The sequence below is a fragment of the Ictidomys tridecemlineatus genome, chromosome 13 (assembly GCF_052094955.1).
Source record: "Ictidomys tridecemlineatus isolate mIctTri1 chromosome 13, mIctTri1.hap1, whole genome shotgun sequence".
Taxonomy (NCBI): Eukaryota; Metazoa; Chordata; class Mammalia; order Rodentia; family Sciuridae; genus Ictidomys; species Ictidomys tridecemlineatus.
The window spans coordinates 88,533,304-88,560,738 of NC_135489.1; the positions used below are offsets into that span (position 1 = coordinate 88,533,304).

Here is a 27,435-nt window from a genome sequence, read left to right on the forward strand (position 1 = left end):
GAGAACAGGAACTACGACCACCTTGTAAAAGCTCTAGTAGGTCTGGCAAACTTCTGCTGGAAAGGGTGAGTTTGTATTTTAGGCTTTCAGGAGGTGGTCATAGTAGGAAAGCAGCCCAGACAAGATGTAACAGAGATGGGTGTCGGCACATGCCTGCTATCCCAGCTACCAGGACACTGTAGCAGGAGGATCACAAGTTCAAGGCCAGCCTCAGCAACTTAGCAAGGCTCTAAGCAACCTGATGAGACTTGTCTCAAAATAAAAAAATAAAAAGGGTCAGGGACATAGTTCAGTGGTAGAGTGTCTCTGGTTTAAACCAAGAAAGAAAGAGAGGGAGGGAGGGAGGGCGGGAGGGAGACACTCCATGTCTGAATCCTCTGGAGTGTCTAGTGCTATTCCCTGGATCTTGTCCTCCTAGAGAGCAGTTGGAGGTGTGGGGCTGGCACCTCTCAGGGGAGTAGTTAGAGGCCCTGCCCTGGTTTTCATCCAAAAAACATTTCCATTGTTTGTTCGTTTGGTTTTAATTAGCCACTGTGAATAGCACCAAATGAAGGAGGGGAAGGGAGGGGAGAAGGAAAAGGAAGGAAAGACAGACAAGAGGTTTAAAAGAACAAGCAGGTGCCAGACATGGTGCTGCTGGGCGCTCAGGAGGCTGAGGCACATAGATTGCAAGTTCAAAGCCAGCCTCAGCAACTCAGCGAGGCACTAAGCAACTCAGTGAGGCACTAAGCAACTCAGTGAGACCCTGTCTCTAAATAAAATATAAAATAGGGCTGGGGATGTTGCTCAGTGGTCACATGCCCTGAGTTCAATCCCCAGTGCCAAAAAAAAAAAAAAAGAAACAACTAGCAGGTCCGTGTTCCATTAAAACTTTGCTTATAAGCACTGAAATTTGAATGTCATGTTCTTTGCACATTTCATGAAATGAAACTTTTCTTTAGATTTTTCCAGCCATTTTTAGCTTTATAACCTTTACCAAAACCGGCAGGGGCCAGGCTTGGGCCAGAACCGCAGATTGCCATGCTGTGGGTGGATAACAACAACTCTTATAGTGTAATAATTGGCCACATTTGTTTTTCACTTGAATTGTTACAAACTCCAGGTTGTGATTTACTGAATATAGTTTTAGATGATCCCTTTAACAATTTAAGAGATTAATTACTATCACCTCTAGAGTAAGTCCTTAGACATTAGATTGCTTACCAGGATATGGAAACTTTGAGCTACATGATGCAGTATGTAAACTGTTAGATACCTCACCATCCCATTGACCTGGATGTTGCATTTGATTCTTTTAAATCTTGGTAATTAGCATCTTTAAAACAATAGATTTTTACTAGGGCAATAGCCCCCATGTCTGAGTTGGAAGAAGACAAGCTGAAGACTAGGAGAAACAAATAGATACAAGTCATCTTCCTGGGAACTGGTCACAGCCTTGTAACCAGAGAGGTGCAGTACGCACACCCAGCTCCTGGACACAGCCGCCTTTAGAACAGGGGAGAGATTAGGGAGGAACAGGGAGAGAGGAAGAGAAAGAAGCAGGTCCATTTAAAAAATAAGTTGCAGTGGCAGAGCAGCAAGGGCTGACTGAAAGCATCAAGTGGACACTGTTACAGAGTGCCCCTCTCACTGAGGGGCCTGGGGTTTAGTAAGCAGAAACTCCACAGAAAGAATAAATTGGATACTCTTTGGCCAGAATTGCACGTGGAGGCCTGGGGGCTGTAGGGGAGGAGGGGCAGGAAGGGGGCCTGTAAACCTGTCATTTTAATGCTAAAGCATGTAAATTAACCCAAGTTAACACCCACCTTCCCCTTTGTGACTAGGTGGCCCTGGAAGTGGTTCATGCATAACATGACTTAATTTATAAAGTTGGTAGGTGACAAGTTGGTGAGCAAACTCTGGTTTTCATTTTGAAAAGATTCTGAATGACAAGTGACTAACTAGCCTAGAGGCTCCTACCAATTCACTCACCTGAAAGGTGGGGAAAAGGAGCTGAAAGATACCTTGATGGATTGACACAGACACAGAACTCAGACACCCAGACCCCTGCGTCCACCTGGACATATGCACGACTGTGATCACTTGGGGGCAGACGTGCCATGGTGTGGATCCAAGATCCCCCAGTGCAGTGGGGCGTCCTACCCAGCTGTGACACCCGGCCTTAGGTTCAGAAGAAACTGGGGCTTCTGACCACAGAGGTCCTTTGCAGGGGATAGTGATCCAGAAGAGGGACTGGTCCTCCCCTCCTCACCTTCCAGAAGGTCAGCCTGGATCTCAGTGTTGGAAATCAGACTTCCTGCCTCCACCGGCTGAGGCCTCTCAGCGGAAAGGCCTCCCTCCGCTTCTCAGGGAGACCACCTCTTGTTCTCAGTAGGACCTAGAGTGGCCCTTGGTGGATCAGACTGTGTGGCTCATTCTACAGGGTCCAGGGCTAAGAGAGAGCTCACTGCCATCAGGAGTCAAATGACTTCCTGTCATAAGAGGATGCCGAGAGGGTTACAGGGCTGGGACTTTCCAGGAAGCTGGGGCAGCATGAAGGCCCCCTCTAACCCTGATTCTTGCTATCAAGCCAGAAAGATTTTAGACATGTCACTCAGAGTAACAGGAATGAGTTTATTAAAGAGACGAGAGGGACAGTGGGCCTCTCCTGACACTGTGGTTTTATTGGGGATCCCAGAGAAGTTTCCAGGTCTACCTCTTGACCTTTGACTGACAGCAGAATGACGGACTTTCAAGTCCCCACTGCCATGCCAATTCTAGGTCCCTTTGGCTCATGCTGACAGGTTCTGATTGGATTATCAACCTTAAATTCTTGCAGATTTTATTGTTAGGAGAAATTATCCTTATCTCCCTGAGTTCCAAGATCTGGTCTGTGGAAGGGGGTCACAAAAGTCTCCCCTTCAGGGTTCCTCTTACCAACATTATTTTGGGCCTGCATTTCTCTGGCAGATAACAGGTAGTTTGCTAAGAAATGAGTCAGAGCCTGTCCACTTAAGCCAGATAGGCTGTAGGTAGATTGCTTCTTGGAAAAGAAAGCATGTGGGGGCCAGCACAGTGGGCCCACTTTATAGAAGAATTCCTTTAACCTCATGTTCCCACCCCTCCCGTCTGTGGGTCTGCTATCAAGAGGATCATCTTTTGCTCCAGAGCACATTCTCTGGAGCTTGGGAATCTCACCCCTTGCCCTGTTTGCTGCCCAGGTGGAGCACACCTGCCAAACCCTTATTTACCATACTCCATGCCTCAGTTTGCTGACTTATAAACTAGGAATGGAAACCACGCCTGGCCGGGAGTGGACGTGCTGTGTTGAACAGAGCAACGTAGGCTGCTGAGGTGCTTGGCAGCCGCAGCGTGGGTTGCTAACAAAAAGGTATCATTTCCCCTGTTGCATTCAGCTGGGATGTTTACTATCCACCCTTGATTCTGCAGTTCTGACAGTTGATTCTAGCCTTATCACCCATCACCTGTAGATCCCTGAGCACATAAAGCTGTTCCTTCCTTCACAGGAAGTGTCCTCTTCTGCTCACACATCTCTCTGGCCTCTACGTTTCCCTCAAAACCAAGCCCAGGCACTTCCTTCTGGAACCTTCCCTGTTCCTTCTGTGAAGAACAGGAGTTACCTTGTAGAAATTGCCCTCTGCACACTTGCTGCCCCAGTTCATAGTTCACATGTGTGTCCACTTCAGGAGGTCCTGGTGCTCAGGGCTGTGAAGGCCTGTTGGGCTTGGTCCTCTCAGGATTTAGCAAGCTGCGTGCACAAAGGGCTCCCAGGATTACCTGTTCGAGGTTGTTTTCTGTCTCCATTTCCTAGAACTCTTGTAGTTTAGCTCCTTGAGATGAAAACAATGTAAAATCTATTTTTTCCTGAACTGCTGATGGTCCACAGTTTAAAAAGTATGGAAGACTGCAGTCCACAAAGACCAGGGTCCATTTGTGGACACCCACTGACTCCCACTGCCACACTGTGGACCATGTCCACCATAACTGAATGTCAAGTTCAGCTAGGATTTAAACAAGGCTGAAGTATAGATAGCCATGGCCCCAACATGGCAGTATTGGCAAATATTTAGCTTTGGCCTCATAAAAGTGATGGTTTTAAATTTATTTATTTGTGTAGAAAGTTAACGAATAGTTTTTTCCCTATTGTATTCAGAAAGGGAGAGAGACAGGGACTCCAAACAGGCACAGAGTAGAATCGACCTTCAGACAAAGGAGTTTATTAGAGCCCATAGCACCAGCAGGGTCTGTAGTAAATCTTCAACCTGCCAGGGAAAGTAAAAATGTGGTTTTGTGTGTGTGTGTGTGTGTGTGTGTGTGTGTGTGTGTTAACTTCTATTTTTCCACATTTTTAATTGGTGTATTGTAGTTGTAAGTAATCCTGGGATTTGCTGTTATATATTTGTACATGTGCACAATGTAACAATATAATTTGGCCAATAGCACTCCCCAACACTTTTCTCCTTCTTTGTTTCATCTGATTCATTTTGATATGAAATCTGCTTGTCACATATGAGAGTAGCTACCCCTGCTTGTTTGGGGCCTCCGTTTACATACTATGTCAGTTTTTATTCTTGCACTTTCAGCCTATGGCTGTCTTTTCCCAAATGGTAAGTCTCCTGAAAACAACATAGAGTTGGATTTGGTTTTTTAATCTATTCTGCCAGCTTATGTCTTTTAATTGGGGAGTTGAGACTATTTACCTTCAATGTTATTATAAAGATGTTTATTAATTCCTGCCATTTTTATTTATTTGTCATGTATAATTTGCTCCTATTCCTCATTTGCTGAGCTACTCTTCAAATTAGACTTGTTCATTTGTGAGCTTTGGGGTTTGTTTTTTACTTCTTTTGTGTGTATTGCTTTAAGATCTGTAGTGCTGGCTTAGTAGTCATGAATTTTTTTAGTTTCTGAGTATTTTGGAAGGTTTTTATTTCATATTATATTTTGAAAGGTAGCTGTGCTGAATATAGCACTCTTAGTTAACAGTTATTTTCTTTCAGGACTTGGAACACATTATTATAACCCCTCCTGGCTTTTAGAGATTGTAGTGAGGAATTGGAACTGAATCTGCTTGGCTTGACTCTAGATGTGGCCTGATGTTTTTCTCTTGAGGCTTTTAAAATTCTGTCATTGTTAAGTATGTCAGGCATTTGATGTGTCATGGAGAAGTTCTTTAATGATCTCATCTATTTGGGGTTCTGAATGCCTCCTGAATCTAGATGTCCATCTCATTCTCAGGGTGTGGAAATTTTTCTTTTATTATTTCCCTGAAATGGCTATTCATTCTATTACCCTTTTTAATTCCAATGATTAACAAATTTGGTCTCTAAATGCCTCGGGGTTCTTCGGGGCTGGGGATGTGGCTCAAGTGGTAGCGTGCTCGCCTGGCATGCGTGCGGCCCGGGTTCGATCCTCAGCACCACATACCAACAAAGATTTTGTGTCCGCCGAGAACTAAAAATAAATATTAAAAATTCTCTCTCTCTCTCTCTCTCTCTCTCCTCTCTCACTCTCTCTTAAAAAAATAAATAAATAAATGTCTCGGGGTTCTTGTGTATTCTGATCATGATTACTTATTTTCTGTAGCTCTGTTTGGATGTTCAAGGCCAGCCAATGTATCTTCCAGCTCTGAGACTCTGTCTTCATCTTGGTCTGCTCTATTAGAAAGACTTTCAACTGAACTTTTTATTTGATTTATGGTGTCTTTCAGTTCCAAGATTTCTGTCTGGTTCTTTTTCTATCTCTTTTTAAAATTTATCATTCATATCATGTACTGACTTCCGTAATTCATTCAGTTGTTTTTCTGTGTTCTCTTGGAATTCATTGATCACTTTTATAATCATTCTTTTGCATTCTTTATTTGCATTTCATTCGCTTCAGTATGTTTGGGGCCATTTGCTGGTCAATTATGAACTTTAGGAGGTGTCATGTTACCTTGTTTTTTCAAGTTTCTTATATCCCTGTGTTGGGTTTGATGCATCAGTTGGGAGGAATTCCTCTGCCACTCTTAAGTGTTGGCCTTTTGGGGTCACAGCCTTCTCTTGCCAACATGTCCTAGAGAAATCTAGATTGAGACCCCTGGCAGGTGTGGTATCCCAGCCCTTGTGCTAATTCTTTCTGTTTTTGCTGTAGTCCATGAGGGGGACCCGAGGGCTCACACCTAGTCATTCCTACTTGGGTCTAGTTCTAAGTTTGGGGTTTTGTCTTTTCTGATTTTTGTATTAAAATTTAGTTGATGTTTGAGTGTCATTAATGTGTGTGTAGAGCAAGGTGTGCTGTCCTTTGGCTGAGTTTAGTTCAGCAATGGTCTCTACCCTGTGGACACGTGGTGTCCCCATAGGTTCCCAGCAGGTTTCAGAGGTTCAGTTCACATTAGACTGGTTTTATGGCTCTGGACCCTCGGTGACACAGAACTTTGTGTGGAGGAAAGCAGCTCAGGAAATGGCAACAGGAAGTAGCAAAAGGTCTTCTTTTAAGGTCCCTGAGGGAGGGATGGTGTCACACCACAGGAAAAAAGGTCCCACGTTGAATGACGTTAAGAAATTAAACTATGCATTCAGCAGTTTGGGCTGAGGCAAGACCTTGGTTGGAAGGAGAGAAACTCACAGAAGAATTGACCTGGTTATTATGTGACCTTTGGTACATGACATTCTCCAGGGCTTAAAATAAATAGAATTAAGTAATAAGTAGCTCTTAATTTTAAAGAAATTAGAGATTTCAGTTCACATGCAGTATGTTGTTCATGAAAGAAAAGTGACCACAACACTTGGAGCAACCAAGAGATCTTTATTGAGGCAGTGTCTGATTGACAGGGAAGGAAGAGAAAAAAGAGAGGGAGAAAGAGAAAAAGAGAAAGAGAGAGAGAGATCCGGCAGGAGAGAGTTTTTTATAGCCAAAATCTAATGGAGTCTCTGGGTCTGCAAGCTGCCTTATAGGCATACAGTGATTGGATTATATAGTAGTTGCTAAGGATGTCATCTTCTACCTTCAGGCAGACCAGGCAAGGGCCAGATGTGGGTTTCCGTTACACCAGATGGGTGGGGGTTGAGTGTCCAGCCCACCCTCCTGCTAACATTTGTTCAGCCTGCCCTGCAGCTAACAGTTCAGAAGCCTGGTCTTATTATTGAGACCATAGGCAACGTTTCTTAGTTTGGAGGCTGTTCTTGAACATGGGCTCTGGGCCTGCTACAGTGTGTGGGAGGTGCATCTTCAGTGCTCAAGGGTCAGACCAGTGCCTGGTCGTTAGAAGGCAGTCAAGAAATATTAGCTCCATTTTTCTTCTACCATTTTTTTTCTTTTTTGTGCATATGTAAAATATATACATATGATTTTTTTAATTTAATAAATGTTTAGATGTGAAGGCTAGTAAATAATATATTATGGGCTGATTCCCAATTTATGTGGCAGCTAGTAGTTTAGTAAACTCTGAACCAACACAATAACTCTAACCTCATTTTCTCTGAAAAGTCTCAATACTGTTGTTGTACTACTGATGTACAAAATTTGTCTGGCTTCTGGAAAAGATTAGCACTACTTAATTTCTGTCCTTGGTATTCTTCCTATGAGGCAAAACATATTCCTTAAACAAAATTAAGTTGAAGTTGTATGTATTTTGAATGCACACACATAAATGAGGATAAGGATAGTAACAATACCTTTTCCATAAGTTTATCATCAACATTAAAGGGTTAATATTTGTAAAACAGTGTCTGCAAATAATAAGAACTGCAAAGAGGTGCTTGTCAAATAAATTTTAAACTGATTAAATAAGTTGTCCTAATAATTAATTAGGTTTTCAGCATTTGATTAGTGCTTGAATTACAACATGTGAGAATAGTCTTATCACTTTCTTAAACTCTAATTCAAACATGAGTTTTGGTTTCAGGGAATATGATTTTAGATGCTTGTTACTTGAATTATAAGTTACTTTGGTTTCTAGGTCAGTTACTTTACCTGAGGCACTTTTCTGGCACATTTTACTTCTTATTAAATTCTCCAAATTCTATGAGGGAGGTGCCGCATGGTGCTTTTCAAGCCCATTCTTCAAAGGCAAAACTGAAACTTATGAAGGTCAAGCAGCATGTTTACTGAATGATGGAAACAAGGTCTAAACCCAAGTCTTGTTCGTCACCTTGTGCCTTTGCTGGCTACATGGAGCATAACTGCTTTCCTGACATAGTGTGTCCTGTGCTAATCTGCTTCCACTGCCTTTCTAGAATGTTCAGAATCCCTCCTCATCCCACCTGGTTCCAAGTGACTTGAAGGAATGGACCTTTGCATTTTCCAACATAAGGTGCAGAGGTCAGTAATTGGAGCCCGGATGAAGGGCCTTACAGCAATGGCGTCAGGAGGCAACTTACAGGCAGGCCTAGTGCATGTGGACTGAGCTAATCTTTTTGAAGGGCATCTGGCACCTACCACTGCTAGAGGAGTCTCCTGGGGTCTTGAGGTCCAGAACTGCATCTAATTTATCTTTGTGTTTCCTCAGCATGTTGCCGTGTCTAGCTTGCTACAGGCTCCAGTGAATGTTTGCTAAGAAGACAAGCTTTCAAAATGTGAAGGGGATGAAAGATTCATCACCGTTCACAGTACATTTTTTTCTAAATTTGCTCCAAATGATAGATGTTAATGGACGTACCACAAACAGTGTCTGGGTGGTACGCTGAGGTTCTTTCAACATTCAACACGAATAGTAGATTAGCAATGATAGAATTTCTTGTGGTAGTACCATTGACTACATCTCAAGTTAAGATAACAGAGTATGAACAACTAAATCTACGTAGATCATTGGAGAAAGGGCCTTTTAGGACAAATGACTACTAGCCATCAACTTTTCACTGGAGAGCGTGATCGGCTTGTTTGTTGGAGTTTGGATCCTTGTCTGTGTTCTGGATTTTAATTGATCACAGCAGCACCTCATTAGTTCTCCAGTTCTATTGTAGATGAGCCAATTGGCTGCGCTGTGAAGTGTTGTAAGAATAAATACACTGGAGTCCCTTGGCCCAACCCTCTGTGGATGGCTCAAGTTCAGAATGTTGCAAGGAAGAAACTGCTGTGGCTGCATGTGAGTTCCAAGCCGCGGTGGCTCAGGGGTGAGGGATCGGCTTTGAACACAGGAACTGTCCTGCTCTACCTTTTTCCTGGAGAAAGGAGGGTTTCTGTTCTGAGACTTTGGGAAATGTCTTCATAAACTTCCCAGTCATTAGCATCCTGCTTTCCCTAACAGCTTTATGAGGTCTAACTGATATGCAATCCGCTACACATATTTAAGTGCACAATTTGATAAGTTTTGACCCAAATAGTCCCATGAAGCTATCACCCCAATCCACATGATGAACATACCATTCTGTGCAAATATTTGCTCCTGCTCCGACATAACCATGCCCCTGTCCTTCCTGCCACTGCATCCACACCAGGGCTACCACTGACCTGCTTTCTGTGACCAGACTCCTTTGAATGTTCTAGAATCACACAGCAGGTGCTTTGGGGGGCGTGGCAGGAGATGACTGAGATTGCTCAAGTTGGGGTGGGAGCGTTTCCTTCTCTGATCTCACTTTCACATGGTCTGGTTGGTCCTTTAATTCTGGGCGTTCTAATAGGAAGGTCCTGCCAATTCACTGTGATCTCAATTTGCATTTCCTGATGATTAATGAGGCTGAGAATCTTCATGAGCTGATTTTATATTTCTATTTCCAAGTGAAGTCTGTTAAAATATTCTACCTACTTTTTTCTTGTTTTGTTTCCTGGGTACTATTTTGAGAGTTGTTTAGATAACCAGGATGCTGTCGTTTGTTGGATATACAGTTGTGCCAATATTTCCCCATTCTGTGAAATATGAGTCTGCTAATTGTATCTGCTCTAGAGCAAAGTTTTTAGTTTTGATGAGGTCTACTCTATTTGTTTTCTGAATCATGCTTTGGTGTAGTAGTTTAGGAATCTTTGTCAAATGCCAATCTCAAATTATTTTCCATATGTTTCCTAGAAATTTTATAGTTTTGGTGGGGGATGGTATTTGTATTTTACTTGGGAATTTTTTTTTTTGTACTAAAGATGGAACCTAAGGGTGCTTCACCACTGAGCCATACCCTCAGCCCTTTTTATTTTTTATTTTAAGATAGGGTCTCACTATGTTGCTGAGGCTGGCCTCAAACTTGCAATCCTCCTGCCTCAGCCTCCTGAATCACTGACTACAGGTGTATGGGATTTTTTTTTTCTGGACTTTCTTTATTTATGAATTTGTCCAGTTGTTCTGGAGTCACTTTTAGAACAGGCTGTTCTTTATCACTGTTATTGACTCTATACTTTCTTATAAATAAGGTGTCCATTTATGTATGGTTGAGTTTAAATAGGGACTGTTCATTTTGTATCACAATCTTGATGTCAAAATTTATTTAATATGTCATTTTTTAAAATTCATAGTCATTTAGACTATTGTAAGTCTTTTATGTTTCATATACAATTTAGATCACTTGGTCAGTTTTATAATAAAGCCTGCTGAGGTTTTGATTGGGATGATTGAGATTGCATTGATTCTGTAGAAATACTAGGATGGCATTAAGTCTTCTGGTACACGAGCATGGTACAGCTCTCCAAATTTTGATATTCTCCCACATTTCTTTCAGCAGTGTTTTTGTTTATTTGTTTTGTTTTTAATTCTTAGAGCACAGACCTTTCACATTCCTGTCTTAGTTGTTCATTGAGTAGTTCATAGTGTTAATGCCGTTATGAATGGTAATTTTTATCTCATTTTCTGACAAGTTATTGCTAGTACATGAAATACAACTATTTTGTACATTTATCTTGTATCCTGGCACCTTGCTGAACAGTTGTGTTGGTTCTATAAGATTTTTCCTTAGATTCCAATAGGTTTTCTGCATAGACCCCATAACATACAAATAAAGACAGGGTACCTTTTCAAACAGGGTACCTTTTCTTTCTTTTTCTGGTCTTATCAAACTTGCTGCAGGATCGTATTCCATGTTGAGTTGAAGGGGTCAAGATGAGGATCCTTGTCTTGTTCTCCCTCTCAGATTGTAGTAGGTTTTTCAGATAATCTCAATCAGGTTGATAAAAATTCTCAGATTATAGATTTTTTTGTCACATACTTTTGAAATGAATATTGAGAACACCATTGTTTTCTAATCTGTTCATGGTGAATTGTGTTTGAGTATTACAAGTCTATTACAGCTGCCCTGGTACTCCGGGGTGAATCTCGCTGGTTGAGTACTCTGCTGTCACTGGGGTATAGTTCCGTGGTAGAGCACATGCAGCCGACGCAGCATAAAGCCCAATTACAGAAAACTGGCAAATAGTTAAGACATGTGTGTGCCCCCCAAACTTCAAAGCCATAATGCAGAGCCCAGGGGACTTTTTGCAAAAGTGTTCCAAGCCTGAAAAAGCAATGTGGTGTGAAATGTGTCAGCTTACTGTTTTCTCACACGTCCAGTGTCCACGGGTCTGGCAGGAACTGTGTTTAAGGGCTAAGTAAGAAACTAATGAAAAGGACTAGCTAAACTTTGGCTGTGTTTTCCATGTGATGTCATGCAGAGAGGTGGGGAGGGGGACACGGGCCGCCCAGGTAGCCCCGCTCTTACAGAAAAGGCAGACTTGGGCTCGCAGGGTGGGGTGCCTTGAGAGACAGCAGCTCTCTTGCTGGGAAGAGCCCTCAAGGGTAGCTTCAGTCTTGCTCTCCCAGAAGCGCTTGTCGGACGGGACGTTGAGGAAGTGTCCCGGGACACTGGAAACCCAGCTGGCTTCCGTGGAGGTCTGACCGCTCCCTCCTTTCCCACAGTGAGCCCTTGATTTCATTCACAGACAGAAATTGATGCTGTGGCACCCACCGGCACTTAGATTTTAGGCTTTTTGATGGTACTCTAGCATTTTGGATTGGAAGAGGTTTTGACACCCTCTCCCAGTGGTCCCCAAGCTCCCTTAGAAAGGCCTCCTCCTGGTGCTGGTAGTGGACAGTCCTCCCTGCTTCTTACCCCTGGCCCCTCCTCCCAGTAATTCCAAGACACGGCAGCCACTGAAGACAACTGAATCCAAATGATGAGGGAGGCTATTTGGAAAGAATCCTTAGGAAATTCTGTTTTCCCTATCAACTTTCCACACTGTGACAAAATACCTGACAAAAATCAACTTCAAGGAGGAGAGATTGATTTGGGCTCACAGTTGCAGAGATTTCAGTCCAAGGTCGCTTTGCTCCGTGGTTTCTGGGCTTGTGGTGAGGCGGAGAATCATGGCAGGGAGCATGTGGAGGAGCAGAGCTGCTACCTCATGGCAGCCAGGAAACAGAGCGACAGGGAGGAAGTCAGAGAGAGAGAGAGGGAGGCTGGGGACAAAACAGACCCTCAATGACATGCCCCCAGTGACCCACGCCTTCCATCAGCCCAAACTCCCGGGGTTACCACTGCTTCCCAACGCCCAATGAGCTACGAATCCATCAGTGGGTCAGTCCACTAAGGAGGTCAGAGCCCTGGTGGCCCAGTCCTCTCTAAGCCCACCTCTGCTCAGTCGGGGAGGCTTCCAACACAGGAGCTTCTGGGGCAGCTTAATATCAAACCATAACCTCCCCTAGCAGGGCCTTCTGTCCAGGGTCACTGAATCCCAGACTCTCCCCTTAGGCTATTGAGGGCTGCTGATGTCCCACCTCCCCAGACCTCAGCTGCACGTTGGTCTGGGTCTGTCCACGAGTGCACGCCAGCCTCCCATGTCACCTCCTTCTAGGCAAGGGGAGCCTTTGAGTCACTCTGCACAACTCACTTCTTTGTTTAACATAAGAAACTAACCTGCAGGCCATGCGTGGGTAGCAGTGCTCACGCCCGCAGAGCCGCAGAGCCGGTGACAGTGTGCCTGGCTGAAAGGGCAGCAGGAGGCCCAGCCTTCCCCTCCCCACACTGCCAAGGTCAAGAGCTCTGCTTCTCTTGGCGAATCACAGGAAGACTTCAGCTCTGCCCACCCTCCCTACCCCCAGCTGGTGCTGAATCTTATGGGTCTCTTTGGTTCACTCTTAGGAGAGGGTGGTTGTACTTGGTCTTAGGGAGGACGTTTGTACACTCTTGCTTGCCGGTGCTAAGCTGTGGCCTGCACAAGCCGTACTGATGTTGCACTTCATAGGCCTAGCAGCACTGGGGTTGGGAGTTATTACCCACAGCTTCTTGGGCAGCTATCCTGTGCCTGTTTGGTGATATTACTTTATTAATGTGATATCATGTAGCTCATCACCTTAATCTAACGATTAGCAACAAAGAGGTGGAATTTAAAATGGGTTGACAATCAACAGTTCTCGTGTGACCAGGCCTCCAGTTCCCATTTCTTTAAGGTCGAATGTGACTTGGGGAGGGGTTAGGTGGAGATGGAGTGCAGTGATGGCCAGGATCCTTCTCAGCTCAGAAACATTTATGATTTGAAATAGGCCTGCAGGCCTTGAGACGAGCCAGCCTGTGGCTAGGGTGGGGTGCCGACAGCTCAGGAGTAGCTTTCCTCACCACTGTCTATGAAGATTTCGTGCTAAAACCACCAGTGACAGAGGAAGAGTTAGCATCGCTCAGAACTCTAGTTTGGAGAGGACGGAAGTGGTTCTGGAGAGCATGTTGTCTGGGATCTTGTGGGATCCATCCTCTGGGATCCACCCTGTGGGATCTTGTTAGCACCTCCAGGAGCCAGGGCAGCTGTCCCCATCTGCTCGCGGCATCAAAGATGTCTTCTATCCCCATGGGAAGAAGCTCGGAGCACAGATGACAATGTCTTTCTAGAACTCGTGTTATGTCAGCCCCTGAGCTGACATTACGCGATCAGAGCAAGCAGAGGTTTCCCACAAAGGAAGTGAATATCAAAGTTGGCACGGGTGGGGTCTTGGTGATGGAGCGTTTGCTGGGATTTGGCCCGGGGGACCCACATGTGAATGAGAACTGCTGGGAACGTCAGCGGCCCCATAAGAACTTGGCAAGGAGTTGCACCGGGAGCCTGCGAGTGCTCATGGGCACATTGCCAGCAGAGTGTTGTGCACATATGCTATTGAAATGAAGGTATAAAGAATGCTAGAAAAATAGAGAACAGACATCTGGAAGGTTCTGTCTCCGTAGGAAGATCTGCTTTATTTACATCTGATGACAAACACCCGTCAGGGCTCCCTTCTTCATATTCTCAGACTGCGACGTCCACTTCTCGTCCTGTCCTCCAGCCCCTCACCACACTCACCCTGGGCATTGGGAGCCCTAGTCGGTAAAGGCTGATGGATTTCTGAGTTGTAAGTCCCCCAGGGAATCCCTTCCTGTTTGTTCCAACCATTGAATAGTGGTAGTATCTACTTTCTCAGTTCTTGCCTTCCCCTCCCACCTCCCTCAGGCTGATGTGGTCTGTGTTTAAACACTGTTCAGCCTCTGACTAGGAGCTCTGGACCCTGGGCAAAGGACTCAGCCTCCCTGGGCATGAATATCCTTATCTCCCAAATCAGCACAGTAATGGCACTACCTCTTGGTCTCAGAGAGTAACTTGTGTGACCTCAATAAAATAAATAAAATGCCTGCCTTGCTTCTCCCGGGAACTTTCTGCACATGGTGGCCCTTCCCTTCCGGCACTCTCCCTCCCCGCAGTTCTGAAGAGAGATGCCCGGGGCTGAGGCGGGTGTTTTCACCTCTGTGGCCAGCAGTGTGCTTACCACCAGCTTTGCTAGGCCCAGGCTTCTCAGGGAGCACTGAAGGGCCCTGGGAGATGGGGACGCATTTTATCAACACCGCGGGCAGGAGACAGGTGTGTGGAGGAGGAGCTGAGATGACAGTTGGAGCCGCCACACAGCGCCAGGGCGTGCCCTCCTCTGGGTCTACCCGGGGAGCAGAGGTAGAGGGGAGACCCACGGGGACAAGATGTGCTGTGGGAAGTGGCATGGAGGGCAGTGACAGGGAGCAGGAGTGAGGCTGCGGGAGGGAGAGCAGGGAGCTGTGGTGGTGGCTCTGAGCAAGGTCTTGGGGACACTGATCAGAGCCTGACATGGGGGAAGCAGGAGGGCAGGAGGTGGGGCTGGACCACTGAAGGCCAGATAGACGAGTGATACTCTTTAGTGGCCTCCAAACTCGAGCTGCCGTGCACTCCTGCCTCTGGGTCCTTAATGCAGCTTCCATGAGCACACAGCCTGAGGCGGCTCGAGTGGACACTGAGGACAGGCCTGTGGGCACTCCTGGGATGGGGCACTCTGGGCCTTAGACAGCAAGGGCAGGAAATGCAAGAGTGTGGTGGTTCTGCAGATGTGCAGACCCCAGGGGTTTCTCTGGGTGCATGACCTGTATGTCACCTCTGTGGTGGCAACATGGGCGTGGGTTTGCTGGTGAGAGGAACCAGCATGTGCAGTTCACCGTGCTGCGGCCTAGGATTCTCCCTGGGCACTTCACCGTGGTTCTCCGTCCACCTGGCCCCTGAGGTCGGCTTTACTCTCTGGTCTGGTGTTTGCAAGGTCATTTAGAAGCAGTGCCAGGGGATGCTCACTCCCTGATTGACAGGTGGGACACACCCACACCTCTAACCGTTCTGTAGGAGTAGGAATTCAAACAGGCAGCAGCTTGGCTTCTCATTTTGAAGAATTCTGTCATCACTGTGCAGTTTATTAAGTGGCATCCCAACTCCAGTGACTCTAATTGGGAAGGTGTGAGGAGATTCCCATTATCATTACTACTTTAGGAAGACAGAGGCATCAATCTATCAATGACCTTTCCGCATCCTGCTTTGCACTACTGCATTTAGAAGTGAGGTGGCATTTGTGCCTACCTGCACTGCTGGCTTTGCAGTAACTGAACTTGCCATGTTGGTCAGAGTGTCTGCCAGCCTTGGTCAACCCCACACTTGACAGGGGGAGCAATGTCTGATTCTTCCATTCTGTGTTTTGATTATAAAATCTCTGTTAAAAATGTAATCTGGGGGCTGAGGCTGCAGCTCAGTGGCAGAGCCCTTGCCTAGCATGTGTGAGGCCCTGGGTTCGATCCTTAGCACCACATAAAAATAAACAAATAAAAGCATTCTGTCCATCTACTACTAAAAAAAAATAAATAAATAGTAATCTGGAAGCAACTTCCATCCATGTGATTTACTGTTTCATGATGTTTTACATTGGTAGGTTTTTACTAGACATTCATTGTCCATTGGACACTGTCAAAGAAAAAATAGTAAAATAGAAGTTAAAGGTTTTTCTCTTTTTCAACTGATGATATACATCAAGAAGCATGTTAAGCTTAGCTAGTTTCCTAAGTGTAAGTAGGATCGGAGCTTTCGAAGGGAAGCAAGAAGACAGGGGCAGGTGATGGTAGTCTTGTCCAGGGCCAGAGTTCATTTTATCCCTAACTGCTAGAAGATCCATGGTGGAAATGGTTGCAGGCGATGCCAGCTCTCCTGCCCTTCCACAGAGCTGGAGCAGTCACATGCTGTCAGTTCTTAGGGCAGTTCTTCCAAGGAGCTGTCTTTGTGAGCCTTGAATATTGCCTATTGGCTGCCAAATGCCAGTGAGCTTCAGGAAGGAGTGAGATGAAAGGGGGAAGTGGAGGAATAGCAGAGAAAGAGAGGAAAAGAAGCAAATGTTGGCCTCAGCAGAGAAACTAGGGCTGGTGTTCATTAAAAAAAGAATGAATGAATGAATGAATGAATCCCAACAGCTTGGGGGGTCAAAGCCAGCCTCAGCAACTTAGTGAGAACCTAAGCAACTTAGCAAGACCCCGTCTGAAATTTAAAAAATAAAATTTGACTGGGGGTGTTGCTCAGTGGTTAAGTGCTCCTAGGTTCAATTGCTGGTACCCCCTTAATAATAAATAAAATAAAACACAGGCCAAATGCATGACAAAAAGAAATGCTAGGTCTGTTCTGTATGTTTCATGAAAGCTTTTCATAAAAAATATCTTTGTATCTACAGTAGAAATTAAGACCTAGGGCACATTCAAGGATATGAACAAAGAAGGAAAACAATGCGGGCAGAAAATGATATATTTTGTAAAATAATTCTTAAAATTTCAAGGATAATGCATGCTCATTAAAAAAAAAGTCTAAGTCATTAGGAGGGGAAAAAAGAAAACAAAACTGAAAATTTCCTTTTTTCAGTTATTTCTATTCTTGATTCAATTTCTGTCCACAGAGATAGCTGAGACCAATGACAGCTGTCCTTCATACGTTCTTCTTGGTGCTTACACAATGATGGGTACATCTGCATAGATCAGAGAGAGGTTAGGAAAGTTTACCCTAAATGCAGATAGCTACATGCAAAAGCCAGTCTAGAGAGACTGCATATTGTGTGACTGCATTTGTAGGACATGCTGCAGGAGGCAGGACTGCAGGGAAGGTAAACAGAGGTTGCTGGAAGCTTGGGGGAGGGTGACAGATGGTTGAACATGCAAGGTGCAGGACATTTTTTAGGGAGGTGAAATTATTCTGTATGTTCTTGTAGTGGTGGACGTGTGATACTAATCCAATCTTATTGAGCTTTATAGCAAAAAGAATAACCCTTTCTATTTGCAAATTAAACAACCAATCGGGACGTTGAGACCCCAGGATGTAATGTAGACTGTGATGAAGGAATCTGGTTGTACCACAAGAGTGTGATACAGTCTCACTGAAGTGGGTAGGGAGAAAAGCGTGCACTTAGGTAGCTTTGGAAATGACTGGTGGTTGCAAATCTAATAATAAAAAGTGCTATATATAAGCTCTGGGCTTTAGTTGGTAAAAAAAAAAAAAAAAATTCCCCATGATGTACAGGGTGACAATTATAAAAGCACTATCTATGTATGTGAAATTGAACAAATAATTAAGCAGGTGGCCAATGGGGGTGGCAGATTCCTCACTATGTCAGAGGAAGGCTACAGATAAGAAAGGGGAAGGCTAGAACAACGTGATGGTGATGGAGTTGTAGTCCTAAGTATGATCCCATGATCTCTTAACATCAACTACAGGAGGAGACACAGAAAATGTTCAGATATGTGTATATGCACAGGTACTGCCTTGCACATTCAGCAGAGGACTTAGAAGCAACAGTGGGCCCCAGCAACACTGAGCACCCTGACAGCCCAGCTCTTGGTTTCTAAATACCATCTTCCACTGGTACCCATTGGAAGGAGGCCGACCCTAGGGCTTGTTCAGGGAATCTACAGAATGAGCCTGGAACGTTTCCTAGAGCCAGAAAATAGCAAAACGATGGGGCTTCTCACATGAGCATAGTAGCAAACAGAGAGAGCTCCCAATGTCATAGCTGGAACAGTCTGAACGACCAAATAATAAAGCAGTATTGGAGAAAAGCCCAAGGTGTAAAGTCCATACCCAGGCATCCATAGTGGTAAAAGTCAATCAGCCAACAAATAAGCGCTGTGCATGGTGATTAAACAGTGCAGTTCCTTGGAATGGAATTCTGAGATGAACTAAGGGGATTAAATAAGACCTAAGGAAATCTGAATCAAGTATGGACTGTGGTTAAAAATGACGTATTGTGATTGGTGTGTTTGTTCTGTCAAATGTGCCATACTAAAGTAAGATGACAACAGTAGGGGACACTGAGCACAGGGGATTTTGTGATTATATTTTCAACTTTTCCATAAATATAAAAGTATTCTAAACGTTAAACAATATTTAAAATATGCCTTGAAACTTTGTGTGTGGTTGATCTAGGTATATACTTGTTTTTCTCTAGACAATTTATGTGACATATATGAAGAGAGAGATCTGGATACATACGTCAGATACTTAAAAGTATACTTGGTTACAGTGGTCAGTTTTAATTTACATGCATTTTGCCACAGTTAAACTTATTTTTACCGTGTGGTGTCCGTTTCGGTATTACATGTTGCTTGCATAGGTCTGGGTTCCTGTGTTTCTAGAGCCCAGCAGACGGAGTCGGGGAGGAACCTGAGCACAGGTGCAGGCTTTGTAAATCTGCCAACTGTGTGAGTAGCACAAATGTCCCGTAGTTCAGTCACCACGGGATGCCAGACGCCATGTGTGCTCAGAGGCAGAGGAAAGGGGAAAGCCAGCACTTTGTGGGGCGCAGACTCCTTGAAGGCCCTGCATCACTGAGAGAGTGCTGGATCCATCCCCACCCCCACAAAAAAAGGAAGAAAGAGTATTATGTTTAACTATATACTTTTTTGTTGTTGTTGATTCATTCAGAAAATAGAATTCAAGATTCTTGTATGCAGCCAGCAGAGAACAAAGATAAACATGTACCATACATGACCCAAAATATACTTTAAAGAATGAAAAAGGATTGTATGGTAAACCTGGATAGTTCAGTGTAGCTCGGATTTACATCTGGGAAAAGATGACACCTGAGTGCCAAAGGCCTTGGGAGCACTCACTGGGACTTGGGGTGACTCTCCAGGCCGTGGAGGAGGAGGCTTAGGAACAGGAAGCCAGCACACACACACACACAGGGCCTCATGAGGGAACTCTGGCAAGGTCACCCTAGGACTGGACAGAAACCAGAGACTGGGAGAATGTGCTTGGCTTGGAGCTTTTCCAGAAGAGAAGTGCAGCCCCTTCCGTGGAAAGGAATCCCAACCTATCGGGAGACAGCAGAGAAAGGCAGGCGGTCCACCAAAGTGGGCCTGCCCCACGGCTCCCATCCGTCTCCCCCAGGAAATGAGTGTCCCAGGAGCTGCCTTCAGCCACTGTGGGGAACAGTAGGGTTGGCCGAATCTTCAGTAGTTAGCATAACATCTTCTCAAAAAAGTCCAAATTCTTACACCCTCCATCCTCGATCCTGTTAGATTTCACCAACAGGCAAGTCACTTAACACACGTGCCCATAAACACAGTCAACACAGCCAGGCTTGGAAGAGAGATAAGTAAGAGATCTCCCAGAGGAGCAGAAAAGCTTTGTTTCCAAATAAGCAGTTGGGAATTCACTATCCTGTAGCTTTGCCATCTTTTCTCAGGCAAAGAGACGCTTATAGAGAGATTTGAGATCATTGTTTTTAAGTGCTTTTCATGATGGACAAACTTTAAAGACAAAGTCATCCCTTAGTGCTATGTGGAGTTGTTTCCAGGACCCGCCCCGCCCCCACCATGGGTACCCCAAACCATGGGTGCTTGTTCCTTATTTTAAATGGCTATGCCATCTCTGGACTACTAGTAGTGTCTAACACAAAGTGAATGCTGTACAGATAATGGCTACACTATATTGTTTAGGGAATAATGACAAGTAAAAATGTCAGCATGTGTGCAATGCAAACAAAATATTTTTCCAAACGTTTTTGATGTGTGTTCGGTTGAATTCGTGGATACAGAAAGCAGAGATATGAGAGGCTGACTGTGCTTCCGTTCAGTCAGTTTAAATGCTAGCCCAGGATGCTGTGAAGACCCTCGCAGCCATGTGAGTATTTTCAGATAGAATGGAGCTGACGACATTCAGTGACACTTTAACAGTAACACAGACTTTGATCTCACCAAGTTCAGTTCCCCACTCTCTCCCCAGCCCAGCCCCATTACCTGGAAAAATCTCTCCAAGGCTTTCAAATTTCTTTCTCATCTCCTCATCTAACCTTTTTGGACCAACTGCCCCCCCCATCCATATTCTTTCAGGCTGCTTTTCCCATTGCCTGTCCCCAACCCCACAGGGGAGGCTTCCTGACACCTGTCGGAGGAGCTGACTCCGCATCCTTGCAGTGCGGGGGCCCGCCTGTCCCCAGGACAGGTGCTGGGGAACCACTTTCTTTGCACTGTCAGCATCCAGATGCAATCCTGGCTTAGAAAATTTAATCAAAGTTAGATACTGCAGAAGGTGCCAGAATTGCAGAGCCACAAGGATGTGACCCCTCGAGTACAGATTTCCCATCTGCCATAGGAATCCTTTCTACAATATCCAGTGTCTTTTAAGAAGGAAAGAGAATTCCCTGGCCTTACAGTGTTCACATTCTCTGCTTGGAAACAGATTCCTTGCAGGAGTCAACAGCTGCCATCTGTAGCTCCTGCTGCAGCTGAGGTCCATACCTGGTAGCACAGATATGAGTCTCATTCTGCAGGGTGTGTGTGGAAAGGGACAGGAAGTTACAAGAGCATTGCTCATTGCTCAGGTGTGAGATGTTGATGTGACGCATGAATTCATTTACCCGAAGCTTTGGAAAGTTGCTGTTAAATTTCTAATGGGGCAAAACAGGTATTTTAAAGTCGAGATTAAATGAGGTCATTTCTCGTCGAGATTAAATGAGGTCATTTCTCGTTGATGTGCCAGGTGTGGGGATTTGGTAGCTAAAATCTTCCACTTAAATTAGCTCAAAAGGGGTAACCAGCTCATCAGGAAGAATTGTAAGATCTTTCCTTCCTGAGTACTTTATACAGAAATTTACACAAACATAGGGTTGGAAAATATTTGGGGACGTTCCACTCTTCTATGTGGACTCAGGAATTTTCCTTTTTCAACATGTATTTTATTTTGCTTTTGATTAACATGTACTTACTGTGGAGTTTGGGGTAACATTTCAATGCATTTCTTTCTTTCAAATGCTACCTACATAAAATCTTCCTGGATGTCAGAAAAGAGACCTACAATAAAACCAAGTACTAGTGCAATTAATTTTTTTCTGATAAAATTGAAGAAAGTTAAATTTCTGTTTATCTCGCTTTAAAATGTGTGCCCAACAAAGCAGTGCTGCACTCACATTGCGACAGGGAACAGAGAGTGCTGAGAAGTTTTAAAGCTGAAAGGCAGTCTTTGAAGGTCTTGTAACTGAACGCAGAATGCAAGGTAAAAATTAAAGGAGGTTTAATTATAACAAATGTAAACAATAGAAACACATTTATCTTGTAAAAGTTTATGCTTTTAATAACATCTCTTAGAAAAACTGTACATCAAAATTAATTTCTAAAGAAATTATATTTTACACATTTTCTCATCATATAACCAGAGACATTTTGATTACATAGTAGAAATCAGCATTAAAAAATAAACCATTTGAAGCTGGGCATGGTGGTGCACACCTGTAATCCCAGCAACTCAGGAGGCTGATGCAGGAGGATAACAAGTTCAAGGTAATCCCAGCAACTCAGGAGGCTGATACAGGAGGATAACAAGTTCAAGGCCAGCCGGGAAAATTTAGTGAGACCCTTTATCTAAATAGAAATACAAAGGGCTGAGGATGTAGCCCAGTGGTAAAGCCTCTTGGGTTCTATCTCCAGTACTGCAAAAATAAATAAATCAACTATTTCAAAATTTAATAAGCCACATAAAGTCATCTTTCAAAGAAAATGATTAATTACAAGCTTTGAAAAAATTCAAATAACCCATAAATGAAATTGGACAGAAATACATCTTACAGAAATTCTACTACGTAACATTTGACTTTCACTGCTGAACTGTAGGACCACATCCAGTTTCAATATTTGCTTCATAACATCAACACTAGCTGACTAGCTAATGCTGAATCCAGCCAGAAACAAGTCATCTGCTCATGTGGTCGGACTTAGTAACCTCTTACCACACACTTGGCCTTTCAACAGTGCCAAGTTTTAATAGGGCTGGTCAACCATTAATAGGTGAAATTCTAAAAGACGTGTGAGGGTCAGTAATAGCCAGATTTTCGAACCAACGTGAAGGTCATCCAGCTGATGCTGGCATCCAGTCTGTGCATACACGGGCAGGATTTCAGGAGGTTCATGATGAGCTCCCATCAGACACGTCTACACCTTACTGGGCAACAGTGCAGTCCTGCACCCAGACCGGCAGGAGTTGACCTGTGTCAAGGACACACAGTTTTCTGCAGCTTTCAAGTGACTGTTTTTGTTTTTAAACAGGTTGTTTGGTATCAAATCAGTAATCCAGACGGACTGTTCCAGTACCTGGAAGATCGTAGTAAACCCAGAGCTATCCTGGTACCACCACGCCAACCCCATCCTGCTGTTGGTGATGTACTACACGCTGGCCACGCTGATCCGCATCTGGTTGCAAGAACCCCTCGTAAGGACCAAAGGTTTCCTGCTCTTGTCCACTTAGGGACCTGGAGCCCGCAGGCTGAACGGCTCATTCCTGCTATCCCCAACAGATCAGTACTGTATCCCAACACGGCCATTCCTGCTGTCTCTGACTGATCAGTATTGTATCCCAACATGTCCATTCCTGCTGTCCCCGACTGATCAGTAACATATCCCAGCATGGCGCCAGTGTGTTAGTTATAGTGATCAATTCTGCAAAGAGTGGTAAGCGAACAAGAATACTACCAGAGTGGAGACTAGCTTCCTTTGCTGAGAGCACAGTGCTGCTACACCTGGGTGAGGGTGCTCATTGTCACCGAGCAGGTACTAGCATCAGGCAGTGCTAGCTGGGCCCACCACCTGCTCTGGAAAGTAAGCATTGTGCCATTTCACAGCTGAGGAAAATGAGGCTGAGATCACACACTGACGGTGCAAGTCCAGTCCCAGCCAGTGCTCTCGGCCACGCTGAGGTCTTCAAGACCGCATGCCCCGCGCTCACAGTGGTTGGGGCTCCCTTCTTCTCAAGAGCTCTTGTCCTCTGAGGGTGCTGTGGAGGTGGTCTAGTTGGGGGGCCCATGCCTGTCCTGCAGTCAGGTGCACAGGACCCTACCTTTCTGCATGATTGAGAACTAGCTTATATCCTGTGGGATTTCAAGGGGAGGACTGCAGCTTGCATGGCTTCTCTCTTTTTTTTTTTTTTTCAGCAATAAAAGGTTTCTGTCCTCCTCTCTTTCCCTAAAGGGCTGTGAGAGGCTCATGTGAGGCAGCCAGCCTATTGGCTCCTGCAGGAGACAGGCCCTGGAGGTGAGGGTGTCGTGCCTTCTCCTCACCACCTGCAGGGGGCGCCCATCAAGCCACAACTGCTGAGCCAACCTGGCTGAGCCCAGGTCCCCCTCCCGTCTGGCCTTCTGGATCTTTTCTGTCCTGAGGCCCAAGCAGGTTTCTGCTTTCCTGACCCCTGTCTTCACACCCAGACTGGAAGGTCCGCACATGCATTCCATCTGTCAGTCAACAAATACTTCCCTCTGCATTCCACCTAGAGCCAGAGCCTAGCACGCAAGGGCCACGAGGGCCAGGCCTATACTCACAGGGACCCTGCGTTCTTCCAGCTGTCCAGAAGGGAAGGGTATCTGTATCAGAGAGGGTCGGTGGCACAGGGCGAGCTGCATGTCTGTGGATGCAGTGATCTGTCTGCCCTCCTGTGTGGTGCCTCTTCTCCACTTTTGGACAGGTACAGGGTTGTGGGGGAGCCATGGGCAGGGTCACACGGACCATCCTGTCAGCAAGCTTCTCACAGATCACTCTACCTTTAGGGACTGATGACCGACACACACAGTGAGAAAACTCTCGCAGGGTCAGAGGGAGTGAGGTCACTCTTGTTGCAGTTTTTTCAATTCTCTTCTAAAATTTGTGCCAGTAAAACCCATGAAAATTTTGTGTTCATTTATCGCACAAGCATGTGGATATGTACGTGTGTATGTCCAGAACCAAGAACACGTACAGAAGAAGTCCAGATGCAGGATGGGCACTCACATGACCCACGGGAACTCCTTGCACATTACGGAAATGAAGGTGTTGGAGTGATTCTGAGCTCCAGCGCCGGCAGCTTTCCCTGTGGTCCTGCAGTCTCTGGAGGACGCAGTACAGGGCGAAGGTCTGCTCTTGTTCTGCTGTTGCTACTCTGGGCTGTTGGGAACGAGGGGCAGAGAGTGCTGGGAGAGAAGCCCGCCGCCGTGCACAGGCAATGGCAGTGACCAAGCCTCCGTGCCTGGAGGGTACAGAGTAGAGGGCTTAAGCTAGCGTCCACATTCCAGGTGGTCAGTACACGCAGTGGCCAAGGAAGGCCTTTCTCACTGGGCAGTGTCCAAGCGCAGGCTCTGACAATATCAGAGTTCCAGATGACCTGGCATACCTTGTGGAAAATGCCAGCCACCAGAAGTGCGTGCCCAGGTAAAGGCCCGTCAGATGTGTTTGGGGGTGGGAGAGAAGCAGACCTTGGGAGTCATGTGTCCAGTGCCCCTGCACTTGCCACAGGGTTGCCCCCAGGAGGCCTCACAAACTGACATGCCATGGAGTCAGAGAAGCTGTTAGGTGCCTGCCACCTGTGAGCACCCTACAGGACCCAGCCAATCTAGACATGCCAGAACCCGCAGGTTAGCCTGGAGCTGGGCAAAATCACCTGTTACAAGCCCGTTGTATGTAGTGCTGAATATCTGTTGGACACTGTCACACAATGAAACCAGTGGTGGTTGGGTACCCACTGTTAGCCTAAGGCACGCAACACATGGTACAGCCCCATCCCTGCTGGTGCCCGTCTCAGCCCCCTTGGGAAGCCCCTGAGCTGTGCAGCAGAATTGCCCAAGCCAGGCACTGCCTGCACAAAGCTCTTCCAGGCCGGGGAGCGGGGATGCTCCACTCAATTGCTCTGCCTGGCGCACTGGAACCCCATGTCGGGCAGTAAGGCTATGTCCACACTCCCCACTCCAGGGTTGGTGATGTGCTAATGTCCCCTCTGTGGGGACGCCTTTGTTGGGAAAACATACCAAAGCACCGGCTGTCTGCTCACACTGACTCCGTCCTGTGCACCACCATTAACAGGGCCAGCGGGCGCCTCATCAGGCAGGGCCACAGGTGTGCTCCTGTGGCACTAGGTATGCTCCTGCTTGACGCCACCTGTGAGCGTCAGCAGGACCTGCCTTTGTCAACACCATCTTAGGGACAGGTTCCTGTGCTGGCAGCAGCCCTGCCCTCTCGTGAAGGCTCGGCCCCGGAGCACGGCTATTTCTAGTGCAATGCAGGTCCACACTGGGAAGCCATCAGTGCTTACGCCGGGAAATGTCGTGGGACGTGCGGCTTCGTGGGAATCAGGGACCATTTCACTTTGACATTCTTGTCGAGTACCGGAGAGCATTTTTGTGATTTTTAAGAGTGTGTTGATCAAATCCTATAGAGTATACACTAACTTTGAAAAATAATCACGTGGGGCAAAGATACAAAGCAGGCTACCCAGATCTGCTTCTGTCTAAGCTTTTTTGCTGTTGCTACTAAAAGATTTGACCAGAACAATTTTAGGGGACAAAAAATTTATTTGGGGGCTCACAGTTTCAGAGGTCTCAGTCCATAGGCAGCAGGCTCCACTCCTCAGGACTCAAGGTTAAACAGGACATCATCGTGGCAGGAGAGTGCAGCAGAGGGAAGCAGCTCACATGATGATCAGGAAGCAGAGACTCCACTTGCCAGACACAAATAGATACCCCAAAGCCACGCCCCAGTTCCCACCTTCAGCCACACCCCACTGCTTCAGCTACCACCCCGTTAATCCCTATCAAGGGATTAATTCACTGGTTGGGTTTAATGCTCTAGCACCCCAATCGGTTCTCCTCTGAACCTTCTTGCATGTCTCATCCCGTGAGCTTTTGGGGACACCTCACATCCACACCATAACAGAGGCAGATCTGTCTCTGTGACTGTTTCAGGTGCAGGACGAGAAGACCAAGGAGGAGGACAGATCCCTGGTTTGCAGCTCCAACCAGAGAACTGCGGAGAGGAAGCGGAACCTGTGGTACGCAGCCCAGTACCCAACCGACGAGAGGAAGGTGAGCTTGGGCCTTGTCTCCTGTGTGCATTCTGTTGCTGAATGAGAACCTCACATAGCAGATGTCAGCTCAGGTTGCTCCTAGAAACAGCCTGAGTCAGAGGACTTGGAGGCAGAGCTGAATTCAGACAGGGACCAGCACTCCACACCTGGGTCCGGTTAGACCCCATGAAAGCACCACATCTCTGACTGCTTCAATTCTACAAAGAAAGAATGCTCCTAATTTTTAATGCTCCTAGTTTATGAGATTAAAAAACAAAAAGTAAGAAAACAAAAAACAAAAAGTAAGGAAGGACACTGTGGCATTGGAGATTGAAAGTTTCAGTGTTGGAATACGTCTTTGCAAATAATTTCCCTCCCCGGAGTAGCCGGCCACAGTTGTCACTCAAGAACCTCCCGGAGAAGACCCAAAGCTCCCTGCATGTGTGGTGAACACCTCTCCCTTCTTTGAGGCAGCTGTGTGTATGGACAAGGAAAAGTGGGTCACAGGGGTAGCCCCCAGAACGCCCGTGACAGACGGCTACGTAATTCAGACGCCTTTGCTCGTTGACTGGCCATTTGAACTCCATCAGTGCCCTGTCGGCTTGCTCTGACACCCGTTTGCAGTGCTGTGGAGACAGGTCCTTTATCATTCTTGATGGGGTCAGCATTTTGCTTCCTAGCATGCCAGAAGAGGAGGGGCTCTGGTATATGGTGGCAGGTGGGTTTCCCTAAGACCCTGGGCCTGCTGTCAGCGTGCCTGTCCTGTGCTGAGAGGCCGGGAGGACAGGAGGAGCCGGGAGGACTGACCGCACTGTGGGGCAGGCATAAAACATCTGGGGGTTTTCAGGGACGCTATTCTCTGGTTGTGCCAGATTATCTTGTCCATCCCACTAAACAATGGACAGAGACAGAGGACGGTCCCCACTTCCAGCG

General features: G+C 45.9%; 1 protein-coding gene across 4 annotated transcripts in view; it reads left to right on the top strand.

Annotated features, from left to right (window-relative positions):
* The window catches only part of Piezo2 (piezo type mechanosensitive ion channel component 2), a 337,909-nt gene that overhangs the window by 207,791 nt on the left and 102,683 nt on the right, over nucleotides 1-27,435 (top strand). For all 4 annotated transcript variants that reach the window (XM_078030440.1, XM_078030437.1, XM_078030438.1 and 1 more), the window contains exons 8-9: nucleotides 22,749-22,911; nucleotides 26,402-26,521. In XM_078030440.1, the coding sequence (XP_077886566.1) occupies nucleotides 22,749-22,911; nucleotides 26,402-26,521 (283 nt within the window). The remainder of the gene's footprint in view (nucleotides 1-22,748; nucleotides 22,912-26,401; nucleotides 26,522-27,435) is intronic.